The sequence below is a fragment of the Austrofundulus limnaeus genome, unplaced genomic scaffold (genome assembly GCF_001266775.1).
Source record: "Austrofundulus limnaeus strain Quisiro unplaced genomic scaffold, Austrofundulus_limnaeus-1.0 Scaffold186, whole genome shotgun sequence".
NCBI lineage: Eukaryota > Metazoa > Chordata > Actinopteri > Cyprinodontiformes > Rivulidae > Austrofundulus > Austrofundulus limnaeus.
The window spans coordinates 397,433-412,310 of NW_013952588.1; the positions used below are offsets into that span (position 1 = coordinate 397,433).

The window sequence follows — 14,878 nt, forward strand, 5'->3', positions numbered from 1 at the left end:
AAATAAACGTCTCAGTTTCTCCGAAACACCCGCAACATACGGAATAACCACTGGTTTGGGTCTGGGTTTGGGGTCTATTGTTGTTGTTATTCCGAATTTTGCCTGAAACTCTCAGACTGAAGAAGTCTCTTGGAGGAGAGACGAAACGTTTCATTAGAGAAGAACCCGTCCAGAAGACCTATACAATTTTTTTATTTTTGATTTTTTACCTGGATTACTGAGATGCATCAGGATACTTCATACATAGTAAATCATGTTAGTGTTTTCTCCCACAGTCTGTCAGTAACAAGCAATATTCTGAGCTCCCAAGCAAAGGTGAAAAGAATGTTAGATGTAAGCTTTTAAAGAAATTTAATTTTAAAGATTTATCAAAAACACATCAAGTAATCCTCCACCAGGTGCTGTTTAATTAAAGCTCATACTGTATCTAAAGACCTGCACATTAAAATGTTTCAGGCAACTTATGACAAATTGTGAAAATTCTGTCCAACACTGAAGATGGAATCAAATAAATTTAGGATGTAATACTGTAATTAGATAACCTAAAGTGGTAAATTAGTTATAAGATTTTCACAAGTAAGCATAAATTGTCTAAAACATAATGTCATAAATTGTCTAAAACATAGTGTAACAGGGCCTTAAGATGACATAAAATGTGATATGGTAAACATGATAGTTGCATTTTTTAAATTTAGTTATGTATGCGTGTTGACAGTTTTTCAGATCATTGTGTACCAGTATCTGTGCATGTGTTGAAGCAGTTGAACAGACTGATGGAAGCTGACTGTGCTGGTTCGGCCATGTTTGCAGATTCGATGGTGACAGAGCTGTAAAATTAATTCTGTATGCTAAACTGACTCAGAGAACTCAAGCTGTCAGCTGGCCCAAACCAAGGTTTAAGGCCTCTTGTAAAAATGCCTTGAAGAGTGCTGATGTGCTCAGTCAATGGGACATTTTGTGAAATATGAGTCAGTGGTTCACGAGGCCCATGTGGATCATTTGATTCACTCCAAATTAACAGGAGTCCTCCTAAAGGAGTTTTGTTTTTGTAATGTAATTAAATTCCACAGGAGGGCGCTCTTATCCAACTATAGGAACAGAACAACATCTGATCAGCTGCAGACTCAACTAAAGTGACTGACCCCAACAGCAAAGAAGAAAACCATTTTATCAAATGTTTATCTTTTTGATTATTTTTTGTACATTTTGCACTTCAGGATCACAACAGTGTTTTACAGTAAAATGATTTCAAAGATGTTTCTTGTCTTCAGTTGTTGCTTTAAATACCCCGATGGTGACCTGTTCAGAGCATACCCTGTGTATATGAGTATAGAATAGGCCCACCTTCTCATTGTCAATATTTAATCGGCCTACAAACTGACCAGAAATTGTAATTTAAGCCATCTTTCAAAACTCACTATGACACATCCAGATGTCAGATTGGTTATTTTAGGTCATTATTTAGTACAGTTGCTTTTTATTTTCCCACAGCGAGCAAACTCACAGCAGGTTTGATAGTTGTTTTACACAGGATGCCCTTCCTGATGCAACCTGGGCTCAAATCCACAGCCACAAGATAAAGAAAAAATTGCATAACAAATTTAAAAATCTCTGACAACTGAGTCTCAGGGTTCACTATTTTTTGATTATGTCATATAAATGGACATAAAAAAACAAAATCTGAGCTCCAGGCTTTAGAGATTTTCAGATTGAATAAACATGTTTGGTTAAAATTATCTAAAAGGTTTCTATTGACATGTTGCTCATTATAGATACTGAACTGTTTTCCTTGGTGGTTAACAATTACTTAAATCTGGCAGTGAGAAGTAGTGAAGGCAAAGTATTTGTCTTTGTGTTATGATTTGCAGCCCCAGGAAAGTACGAAAGTTTCTTGCACATAAAATTGAATGATATGCTTATAAGGATTATTAAAATGTGGGGCATAGAGAATGCCTTTTTTTATTTTGGTCATGAAAATAACTAATATTTACACTGATGTTTAAATTAAAACTTGTTTTCACATAAACCAGGTGCTGTTACAAAAGGACAACTGAYATTACCAACTTTTAAAAACTGTTACGGCCAGAGGTCTTTCTTCTATGTTTATACTAAAGCATGGAATGACATTCCTCAAAACATAAAGTCCATTTCAAAACTACAGCCCTTTAAGAAGAATCTTGTCTGCCATCTGCTGGACACTTTTTGTTGTGCTCATATTTAGACGTSCTATTTTGCAAATGCTGCCTTCCTGACCTTTGGTATGCTTGTTTGTCTTTGTGTCTATGGTGTATAATGATGTGATTGTGATGCTGTAATTCTGAGTGTTTTATGTGCTGCAGAATAGGAACCTGCTGTAAAACAGCAATTATGCTGAGTCAGGCTTAATTTTTAGTAATCTTTTCCTGTTGAATCAATAAATCAAATCAAATCTCAAACCTTTTCATAGTGATTAGATGGAGAATGACAGAAGGAGAAAAACATGTTCCTTACTGATAGGCTGATGCATGACCCGGATAGAAGGGAGGACAGGAGGTGAGACAAGATTTTCTTAAATCGAGTGAAAGATGTTTGCTGCAGGGCTAAAGTGTCACCTTCATTCAGGGACAACTTGTCAGAGTAATATAAAGATGGGTGTACAAAAAAATTGTACACCCGTCTGTGCTGTTGCACCTGAGCATTGCATATGCATGAAATATTGCACATTTATAAAGTATAGATTAGGTACAGTCCAGAGTGAAGTGTGTGTGTGTGTGTGTTGTTAGATGGGGTTGGAGGTTACTGCAGTCTGGCTTTTCTGCTCCAGATGCTCCTGCTCCTCTTGCCCAGAGGCCATGAAGAACAGCCCTTGGTGAGACTGGGTTAGGCGCGTCACAGTATATGTTTTTTTAAAAAACAGCTTAAAAGTTTAAACTATATTTCATGTGACATTTAATTTTTTCAACATGAACTAATTTGCCATTTATTTTGTTCATTTTTCGTGTGTTTATTGAGGATTTGTTTTTTTAACAATTGCATTTATTCAGAAAACTCATTTTCCAAAAACCCTTTTACTTTTATTTATTTATTTATTTATTTATTTATTTATTTATTTATTTATTTATTTATTTATTTATTTATTTATTTATTTATTTAAACTAAAATAGCGTTAGAAAAAACGATGCAGAAGCTTCGTTAGTGTGCCTGCTTTTATGAATGCACTTTGCTCGGAGCAGCCACTCACGTCAGTACTACATTACCCACAAGACCCCGCGTTTGAGCCATGTTAGGAAATCCGCTTGCGGCGGATTATTGTAATCCGACAGAGTCTGGTCGACACATAGGATCACGATAGAAAAACCAAAGCGCAGCGGCCTGTAACAGATGCAGCTCGTCCGTGAATAAAAGGATAAAGTTAGGATATGATCTGAGGCGCGGCGCGGAACTACTGGAGCCGGTGATTGGCGCTGCTCTGGCCGCTTCCTGGACCATCTATTCATCCGACACAGAGAAGGTGACAGCGGCTGGGCTGCACCGCAGAGCACTGTGCGCTGGAAAGGCTTGAATTTGCTGGATACAGACACCTCCTCCCTCCCTCCCTTTCTCCCTTCCCGTGTCAGGGTTCACTCCAGCTCAGCCTGGTGGAAGCCAAGTCTAGTTGCCCTGCCCGCTCTGCTCCAAGCCACACCGCTAGCTAGCGCGGCTAGCTCACCCAAGCTAGTCTGCTAGCTAGTTAGGATTTTTTTTTTTTTTTGTCGAGTTTGGTTCGGAATTCAGGTCCTTCTCTGCCCGCAGCCCACAGGGAGGGAGGATGTCGGCCAAAGACCAAAACAAACTCTCCACCGTAGAACGGCCCGTCAAAGGTACGCAACATTTATTTCTGTAAATTTCACTGCGAGTGCAGGAAGTAACGGGGGTGTCGGGCTAACTAGAAAGCTAAAGCAGCTGGATGTCAGACATGAGCAAGCCCCGCTGACAGCTCGTTTCCTCCGGGTCTGCTGTGTATTGAGCCCGGCTCTTTGTGCGGACAGAGGCCGCCAGCTTTAACAATCAGACACGTAGTCAATGCAGCCGCAGATAAGAACGGATTTTAGGCGTTTCTCGGCTGCTCTGACTACCAGGTGTTTGACACCCCGCTGTGAAGAGACAGATGCGGCGCAGGTTCACCCAAACACACGACTTCTTCTCTCCTGTGTCGAAGTAAACTGTGGTTTTGGGCGCGAACATGTCGGGCTAAAACAAACATTACACGGAGATATTTGTCGCACTATTCTGGCAGACTCTGTCAGCACCGGGAGGTGTGTTAATTACCTGGTATTTACCCTAAGCCTCTTTTTGAAAAAGGACTTTTTAAGATAAGTTGTGCTTTGTCAGGTTGTTGTGAATGCGGCTTATGGCAGACCGTTGTAACATGTAATCAAACTACCCTCCAATGTTAAATAACTTTTGTAATTATATGTATTTTTTTCTAGTCTGAAATAACACACCTAATTGGGGAAGTTATATTTAAGTCCCTACAACTTTAACATGCTAATGGTTAAGCTGTAACATTGTTATGATTACTCTTTAACTCAATACTAACGCCAAGACAATATTTTTGATATTTTATGCCATTTTTGATATTATGGGGAGAAAAATTATCAATTAATTAACAAAAAATTACAACTGCTCCAGACTATTTCTTCCACTAAAAGCGGTGGCACTTTAATTCAGACACTCACTTACATCTTTGCCTGATTTGTTATAACATTTTACTCTTTTTAACATGACTGTGCTCTTAACTACATAATTAATATTAGTTGACATTTTATTTTAAAAGGAAGTTTTATATAAAAGTCAAATTATTAAATCTGCTAATGTTACTTTATTATTGTTATCTCAGACAAAACAAATGTCCACAACATTAAAAAAATAATAAAACACGTAAAAAATAAAATAAAATAAAACATTCATCAAAACTCATACAAACAGCTCTTACAACGTTTATAAAATCTTGATGTATATCTTGTATCACTATATGATGCATTTGACAAAGCTTTTACTGTTAAGTTGTTTGAAACGGCACATAAATTTATACATGTAGTTCCTCAACAAAGCATGAAAAGTTGGAACGTTGCTCATCACAAATATTCGACATGCAGAAGTTTATTTCTCATAAAATATTACTAACTCATCTATTTATTGCTACAACATTTATTGATAATGCAAGTCATAAGGTATTTAAAAATTGTTGATTAACATATTGACTTAAATTGTTGTCACTTCAGACAGTTTTATGATAGGGTGAAACACACTTAATGTTTCAAGTACAATGATGTGATTATACGAAAATATTGATGCATCTAAGTGCATCCAGAGTCCCACTTCAAACAAATCCTCATCAAAGAATCTCTTAAGACCTAAATAAAACAAATTATGTCTACACTGGAGCATAAAACATACAAGATTTACACAAGGAGTCAAAATCTGAGTGCATTAGCATACAGTAAAATACTGTGGCAGTGGATGTGTATTACATATTAGAGCTATCTGATCCTTGTTCTTCTAACTTTTTGGTCCCGTAGGATGCCATAAGATGATCCTATTTGTGCTTCCAAATTGTGAAACAAAGCACATAAGCCCTGGTTTTCAACCACAAATGCAAATCCTTTGGAGTAAAAGTTGCAGTGGCCTTTGTAATTCACTTCTCCTTTTCTGAGTTATTTATTTATTTGCTTTTTTGAAATCACTAGATCAATACTCTCTTGTCCCTGAAAAGTAAACTACAGCTGCCAAAGGCTGCTTTTTATTCTACTCTCTCTGGGTGAAAACCTGCACACAGCTGGCATGTGGTGGGGTTCTTGTCAAATTTCTTTTACAATGTTATTAGGGATGCAGTTAACAATTAATTTCATAATTTATTAATTGCTCTATTTTTGATTATTTGATGAATTTCAAATAAAATAAACATTTTTAATCGACCTCTTCCAAAATAGAAAATTTAGTCTGACATAACAAATTGCACAAAAAAAAAAAAAATAAAACAGGTTGCTGTTTGAGTATTCTTGTGTATTCTGCCTTTGATACAGTGGACCACAACATTTTGATTTTACATCTAGAGCACCAAGTAGGTATCTGTGGTACTGTGCTAAACTGATTAAGATCATATGTGTTAATACAGCTGTTTCTGAATCCTCCACTGCTTCTTGGTCTTTTGGGGTTCCACAGGATACTATCTTGGGTCCCCTGCTCTTCTCTTTAATTTTATTGGGAAGCATGGGATCAATTTTCATTGTTATGCTGATGATAGTCAGATATACACTGAGAAAGAAAGATGCCCTCTCAATTAAGCCACTTTTGCTGTATCTTGAAGACATCAAAGCATGGATGTCTTTAAACTTTTTAAATTTTAATGAGAAGAAAACAGAAGTGATGGAGCCTTCCCCTGTAGGTCTGGGCCCTCTGGCACTTCATGTAAAGCACATAGTTTGTAACCTGGGTTTTAAAATGGACAGTGATTTTAAATTAGACTCCCAGGTTGCACCAGTAGTGAAGGCCAGTTTTTTTTATCATATCTTTAAGTGCTTTATAAATGTTGTAGTAGTAGTAGTAGTAGTAGTAGTAGTATTCTGATACTGTAATATTAAATAGTAATACATAAATAAATTAATGTTTGTTGAATAGCTTCAGTAAATAAATAAATGTAAAACAAAAATATATACAAATGTATGCTATATTCTTGAAAGTTTCTTCATAATTTCTCTTTATAAGCTTTGTATAATATGTCCGTGAGGAAAGAGTGAAACCTGGAATGAAAGTGCTGACTATTGTAGTGAAGTCTTTATCTTCAACCACTGACGGAGGCCTCGTGTCAGGGACCATCATGTTAAGGATACTTTCAGACAGCTGCTTGCCATAGTGTCTATGATGTCTTTTATAAAGCTTATAATTGTTTGCTGTTTTTTCTGGAATGAGAGACACTGTAGTATGAGTATGAATAATAGCATAATTTACAATAACTCAGTAAATGCCTTGTTTTTATTTGCAGTATTGCAAGTAAGTATAGCCCAAAACGCAAACACACACACACACCCCACATAAGTACAAGTTTGTCCCCACAAGTATGGGTGTATGGCAAAAATGGTCCCCACATAGTAGGAAATATAGTAGATATATTGCACATGATAATGTATCGCCCATCCCTAATGTGGCAGTCCAAACGTTACAAGGCTTCAGTGCCCTCAAAAAAAAAAAAAAAAAAAAAAACTGGAGAAGACAAGGCAGGACAGAATATCTATATAATTCAGTGATTTAATATGAAACACTTACCGGTAATTAGCCAACGTTAGCATAGCTCCGCTTCCAACAAACATTTTTTTCAGATTGTAAATGGACAAAACTTATAGACAGTTTGGCTACAGCACAAAGTGATCAGTCACTGAACATAAGATCTATTAGGCTTCGACCTGACCAACAAGCTAACATTCTGAAACTTCTGCAGAGGACGGCTGCAGCGTGTTATCGTCCTATGATGTGGTCATGTTTTTATGTCCATGTCCTGACATGGAATGACTGAGTGCATGTTACTTTTAGGGGTGCACCAAAAAAATAATTTTAAACCGGAATCTTGATTCTCATTTACAAAGATTCAGATTCGATTTAAAATGTCCCAAAGTCGATATACTGTATATATACAGTATATAATATATATATAATCAAATCGTGACATTGTAAAAGATTCCCACCCCTAGTTACTTTCTTTGGTTGAATTTTGGTATAAGTTTAGGTGTTGTTTTTCCTCCCTTTGACGTGAACTTCTTTCTGTTCCGCCATTATTTACATTTCATCCACTTTAGAAATTTGTCTTATTTTGTATGACAGGAAGTTGTTTGCATGTTTATGTCAGAGAACCAACAAGTGGAAAAAATAGATACGTCTAGTTATTTACAGGTATTAAGATGATTTAACAGATTAGTCACCCTGTGGTCTTGTGGTATTCTTCATTGTTAGTGTTGCAGCAAACCTCATGCAAGCCATATACAGATAGATTGTTGTTTTACTTGCAGTGCTTTCTACAGTGTGTAAAGACAAAAACATCTAAAAGAACTGGGGGAGGGACCAGTTGAACTGGTGCACTCTTGATTTCAGGAACGTCTGCACAATGCGACTAACTAATAAATGGTTGGGATGTGTGGTCTGTTTTTCAATGCATTGTGATGCGGACATTTAATGATGCCAAACCAATTTTAAAAAAAATGTTAAAAATCAGTTATTTATTGGTAATAACACTGTTAAGTAACACAAAAAGCAGTAATCTGGAGTTTATGAGCAGTTTATGGTGGGCACATAAGAGACACCAGAGACATAAACTAAGACGGCTGACAGAAGACAATCAAATCCTTCTTCGTTGAAAGCCAGTTTTTAAAAGTAATTTGGTTGCTATGAAGTTTCAGGAGAAAATTAGACTGGCTACTACTAGCTGTAGTGTAGCTGCCAACAATAGGACCACCAAATGAGCCACTTGAAAGTTTCCACCTGTCTCGGAAAAGACGAGAATGCAAAGCATTAGCATCCACACCTTCAGTAGATGAAAAACCAGGGCTTGTGCACCAGGTTTTTCATTTTGGTGCCACAATAAAACATGATCGTCACAGCCATTCCAACAACATACAACAGGACGAAAGCAAAGTGGTGGAAACACTGAAGAAAGTGGGTCAGATAGCTTTAATGTGATACACGAACATCTAGTGCCACAGCATCTTATGTCACTGGCCTCAGCATTCAAGCTCCTTTTGTTCATTTAATTCTCTAAATTTTGTTTGAATGAAAACTGATTAATACTGAAGTGTAGAGTAGAATAGTTTTATCTGATTTTATGCTGCTTGAAGGGTAATTTTGGGAAATGAAATTCTTACTACAAGAAACTCAGATTTCATGCATCTCCAGTGCACTTCATAATTTTTATTTTCTCTCTGTTCGATTTGCATCTCATAATGTTCTTTGGTAATAATATATAAAATGTCTTTGTAGATATATGTAAATAATATGTTTGCTAGACTTTATTCTAAGAATTGATGTTTTCCACTGCTTTTGAAACCTTTTTTTAGTTTGAAAATTCCAATTCAACTAATTCCTTTTATAATTAAGAGGTTGAAGATAATTTGAAACGTGATTTTCTCTTTTTAAGAGTTAACTTACATTTCAGATTTCTGCTGTATTTATTCTGAATGGGAAAAATGTTCATTTGGAGCTCAAAGCCCAGTTCACATAAATCAGGATAAGGATTTGTTCTGGGGAAAATGACTAAAAACTTATATGAAGATGAAATAAATGGCATCCTGAATACCTGAATCTTTCTTTTAACTAGAAAGAACTAAAATGGGAATATAATCGGTGTGAATGGAATCTTGCTAATTAAATCATAAATTAGATTATCTTGCCAAAGAATCTTTTAAGTCTTATTTGTTGGAGTGTTTTGAGTTTAAAAGACCTTGAAAATCATTTTGCAAAGCACAAGCACAAAGGCTTTGGCATTTAGTTTTTTCTCATTTCAAGTAAAAATTTTATTCCATATTTTTACAAATTTATCCAGTGCTTTTATTAAAAACACAGATTTAACCAAGTAAATAAGTTCCTTAACTGCCTAAAACTTACATTTTCTTCCATATCTTAAAGAAATAGATTATTATACACTGAAGTTCTACTGATTTTGTGAGGCAAGACTGTCTTCAAAGGACACCAAACTCACAACTTTATTGTAACTTTACCATTATTAGTTTAGACCTATTTGTTTAGAGAGGCAGCAGGTTGTGTGTACCGGGTGGTCACATATGATGGGCTCAGTGGGTTAGAAAAGGCTTAGGAGTGCAAAGCTGCAGGAAAGCATCACGTTATAAAAGCTGCCTTCTTAAGGCTGCAGCTCAGTCTGCCCTCATCTAAAACAAACCTCTTCTGATTGGCTTTTCCCTTTTTGCCGTCGGCTTCCTGCGTCTACTCTCACAAACCCTTTTTCTGTAGCAGTTTTAGAGCAGAGCTTTATTAAAAATAACAAAGGAAATTTGAATTCTTGCATATTGAAATGGTGGTGAAAACCTGGCCATTTTAAAAAATTTAAAGTAAGAAATTGTCATCATATGTCCACAATTTATGGCCCCAGTTTATGAGCATCTGTTACCTGCCCCTGTCACAGCAGCTGCTTTACTGTTTATGTGAAGTAATGCAGATAAATAACCATTCATGGTAGGCCTGTCACGATAACAAATTTTGCTGGGCGATTAATTGTCTCAAAATTTATTGCGATAAACGATAATATTGCCTGGTGACCGTTTTACAACTAATAATTATAAAAGCATAATGTGTAAGTGTAATAAATCAATAAACTTTAATTTTTAAAAGAATGTTTAACAAAGTGGACTCTCAGTCTCTAACAAAAAATGCACTTGAATAAAAATAAAATAAAACAAAGAACAACAAAATGTAAATTAAACACCACACACAACTAAGACAGTAAATAAACAATATTAAAGAGCAACATCTCTTTAGAGATGAAACAAACTACACAGCCTGGTGAGGACCCACTGTTTCTTATGGGGACATAAGCCCAGTTCACATCCCATGTAAAGTGTAGGCTAGGTTTAGGGTCAAATGGTAATAGAAAATACTGGTAAATGAATGAAAGTCAATGCAAAGTCCCCATGAGGATAGAAGAACAAACGTGTCTGTGTGTGTGTGTGAGGAGGGGACAGTCAGTGAGGAGGGGACAGTCGGAGCGCTGCAGGAGGAAATCAGACAGTTCAGAGTTTTCCTCATGAGTTTCTGGGACAGCTACAGGCTTTTTTTGGGTGTTTAGTTAAAACACAGATCTCGCGTTTAAGTTTCCTGTTATTTTTGGAGCTACAGGTAAAGTCTTGACGAATTTGTCGCGGGTCTGGGGGAGTTTCAGCCCCCACCCCTTCTCTCTCTCTCTCTCTCTCTCTCTCTCTCTCTCCCTCTCTCTCCCTCTCTCTCTCCCTCCCTCCCTCCGCAGCGAAATCCAGGCTTTAATGCCCCGACACTTCAGCAGCCCCGTTCTGCTTTGAAACGTTTCGTTTAGCAACGAGCTATCATGCTAAAGCGAGAGTTGACTCCTCCCACACTAAGAAAACAGGAGGGGAGGGGTCAGCTGCAGGAGCTCATCCTGTGCAGCGGAGGGAGAGACACGAAGTAAACAAACAAGCAGGAAAATGAAACTTATCGGCCCCTTTTTTTTTACCGACCTCAAAAAAAGTTATCGTGCGATTAATTGATTTATTGACTATCGCGACAGGCCTAATTCATGGTTCCTGTAGCAGAATGCTGCACTATTCCTTTTATGATACGAGGCTTAGAGAAACTTCAAGAAGCATTTTAAATGACTTTATCATGTGGTGGAAACGGCTTCCAACTGCTCGCGCCATGTTTGATGAATGTCTTTGATTTCTACGATATTAGGCTGATTTGAAATCTTGAAAGCTTCAAAGCCTTGAATCTGCTGTGGATAGCATCAGTAGCCCTCTCTCGTTTCCTGACTGACGTGGCTGCAGCCTCCAGCCTCTTGTTGAACCTTGGCAGCAGCCAATGTGTACGTCTGCTGTGTACACAGTGATGGATCTGTTCTGGCTGCTTTGGGCTTAGTTACCGATGGTAATCGAATCAGCCCGGCCTTTTGCACCGGCCGCCATGTGTAATGATTGTGTCTTCATTCATGATTGATGGAGCTGGACCCGAGGGTTAGAAGGTGGAGTCTCCTCTTTGGTGCCCCAGGAGTTCTGCCCCTGGGTCTCATTTAGTGACAATCTGCTTAGAGCTTCTGGGCTATCCTAACAGTTTCCTACAGTCACAAAAAATACTGGGTTTTACTAATGTGTCATGGAGTTAACTGAAAAAGCTGCAGAATTTGGGAAACCCTAGATCAAATTAAATGTTTGAAATCAGCATCTCTCTTTCAAATTCCAGTTGAGCAACATTTTATAGAAGATGCTACAGATGTGGAGCAAAAACTCCTTGGTGTCAGAATAAACTTTCACTTTTTTTAATCATTATTTGTTGACTCTTTCCTACAGCTGTATGTTTTGTATCAAGCAAATCTCATGAATTTCAGGTTTCCATCTGTTTTTGCACAAACCTTTGTGCTCGACTTTTAGAGTGATGGAAATAAAAGGCCCTACAACCAAATCTCTGTAAAACTGATGGCATTCACTTCTGAATTGCAGTTGCCTAAGGCCCTATGTTTTTTGCACAAAACATGGACAAATCTGTGAAATTTAGTGTTAAATTTAAATTTACTGGTTAAAAAAAACAAGTTGTGAAATTTAGTAAGTGGGTGTGATCTGGAGTTTTCTTAATGTGTTTTTCACACTTGGTTGTTTTGCTGTTGACCTGAAACACTTTGCAGTATTTTTGTTAGTTTGTCCTTATTTGTTAAATTATTTGTTTATTTTTAATCCATGAAATAATGTACTTTTAGATATATGTGACTGCATCATAAAACATGCAATTCAGACAAAAGCAAGCAACCAATATTGGGTTGGGTCATTTTTTTAAACCAGTAACATCAAGTAATTGTTCTAATGTTGTGATTTTCAACCGTGAAACATATTAGCCACTTTTCTTACTACTAAAGGAGTATGGCTAAACTTTTCTATTGATTTTTGTCAAACTGTCAAACTCATAGTTTTGCACTATACAAACTAATAAAGTTTATTTGGGCTGCAACTAAAGACTATTTTAATAGCTGACTAATCGTGATTTACCTTTTTTCAATTAGTTGATTAATCAATGATTATTTTATTCACAAGATCTATATATCCATCTATGCTTCCAGTGGATGCACTTCCTGTTCAAGCTCCAATGCACATCTCCCCTCAGCTGCTCATTCTACCTGTGAATGTCAGCCTGTTACCCAGTCTGTCTACATAACAAGTTCCCATTGCAAATTTAAATAATGACCTAACATGAATTTCAACCTCAAAAATGTATTTTAACATTAATGCATGTAAAAGTAATAAAATAAAAATTACACAATACATAATAAACTGCAAGTAGTCTTTTAAAAAAACAGCTAATGTACAAATATCTCAAAAATAGCAGCCTCTCCCCCAGTGTGAGGGGCTGTTAACCTGCCGGGTGTAGACATAGCTTTGTAAGTTCAAAATAAACTAAAGGAAAACCTTCTGTTAAGGTGACATTCAAGTGGATAAAAGTAAGAAATTAATCCTTCCTGTTTGAAATCTTGCTGGATGTGGTAGTCTAAAAGTTATATGGCTTCAACGCCTTCCAAAAAAAGGTAGAAGACAAGACAGGATGCATTAATTCAGTGACTTAATATGAAGCATTTATCTCATTAGCTAACGTTAGCATAACTGATAGCTCTGCTTCCAACAAACACTATTCTCTGCTTGGTAAACTAACAAAACTTATAGATAGTTGGCAGCAGCATGAAGTGATCAGTCACTGGAATAAAAGATTTAAGGCCTCAACCTGACCAACAAGTTAACTTTCTGAAACTTGCCCATCTTCAGAGGACAGCTGCAGCATGTTAGTGTCTTATGATGTGTTCATGTTTTTACTTCCACTGTCCTGCCATGAAATGACTGAGTCTGCACTTCTTTGGTTACCTTTTGGTAAAATGTTGCAAAGTTTGGAAAGTTTAAGTCTGGTTTTTGATTTTTTTTTTCCCCACTCTTGGACACAATCATTTTTCTGTTCCACCAATATTGTTGCTTTTTGATTTGCCTACCTCTTCTTCTTTAGTAAATAATGCAGGCAATAGATAAATGAGCAAAAAGGTCAACTTCCAGAAAGTCAGATATGATGATGAATACTAAAAAGAGTTGTTTCAGTCTCTAACCCACATCGAGTTCATGCAATGAAAGAACCAAAGCACTGCAGATATTATCATATCAGGTTGTCACTGTAATCTGTTCATCTGAAACAAAAGTGAACAGAAAACAACCTGAAACTAAAGTTACAATTTAAAATGTGTTTTAAATTATCTCCAGACGTGATCTTTGTGCCAGGTTTTCAAAGAAGATGGAATCACATATTTCTAAGAACCTAACAAACTCTTGAGGATGTGATAGTTTGGAATTCACGTTCTGGAAAAAGGGGAAAAACTTCCCTTTTTTCTCTTCTGACTCAGCTCAGGTCTTCACCTTTGTGCAGTACTTAATCCCAACAGTGGATAAAGTTCAGTTATTATTACCCACCACAAAATATAAAGTTACAAAAATTTGCATTCTTTCTGTACTTTGCAACCATGACAGAAAATTTTACCACAGGTCATTACACTTTAGCTACCATGCATTCATGTTCTTCTAATAATATATTTGTTTGATCCAATAGACCCTTTTACTAGCTTCAATGCCCAAACCTGGTTTAGATATTATTGATGACCAAAAAAAGTGAAGAAAACGTGTATTTGTTATAACATAACATTCCACTCCAACCTTAAACAGTAATATCTTAATTTCTTAATTTTGTGCAGCCCCTAGCACAAAGTTCCTGCAACTTTCACTTATGTTCTTACAAAGAAGTTAGATGTTGCAAAACTGTTCAGGTGGCAGCAGTTTAATGTTCGTGATTGTGTGTTTTGTTTTTGTTAGAACCACTTTTCCCATAAACATCCACTTGTGATTGTCCACTTCTTCACTAGTGGAGGGGTACCAAGGCAGAAGTATGTTCAAATGCTATTTATTTATTTTTTTGGGTTAGGTTTAGAACTAAGGTATGAATTGAATTATGGCGAGGTTTAGGGTTAGGTATGAATTGAGAGTGGTTAGGTTTAGGGTCAGGGTAAGGCTATAGAAAATGAAATATCAGTGGAAGTCAATGGTACTTGTAAAGATAAAAAACACAGGTGTGTGTGTGTGTGTGTGTGTGTGTGTGTGTGTGTGTGTGTGTGTGT

General features: G+C 36.7%; 1 protein-coding gene across 3 annotated transcripts in view; it reads left to right on the forward strand.

Moving 5' to 3' along the window:
* Nucleotides 1-3,268: 3,268 nt before the first annotated feature.
* The window catches only part of ppp3ccb (protein phosphatase 3, catalytic subunit, gamma isozyme, b), a 67,898-nt gene continuing 56,288 nt past the window's right edge, over nt 3,269-14,878 (forward strand). For 2 of the 3 annotated variants that reach the window (XM_014018210.1, XM_014018211.1), the window contains exon 1: nt 3,269-3,839. In XM_014018210.1, coding sequence (XP_013873664.1) covers nt 3,788-3,839 — 52 coding nt within the window. In that variant the 5' untranslated portion in view covers nt 3,269-3,787. The remainder of the gene's footprint in view (nt 3,840-14,878) is intronic. The other variant, XM_014018209.1, reaches the window with a different exon arrangement.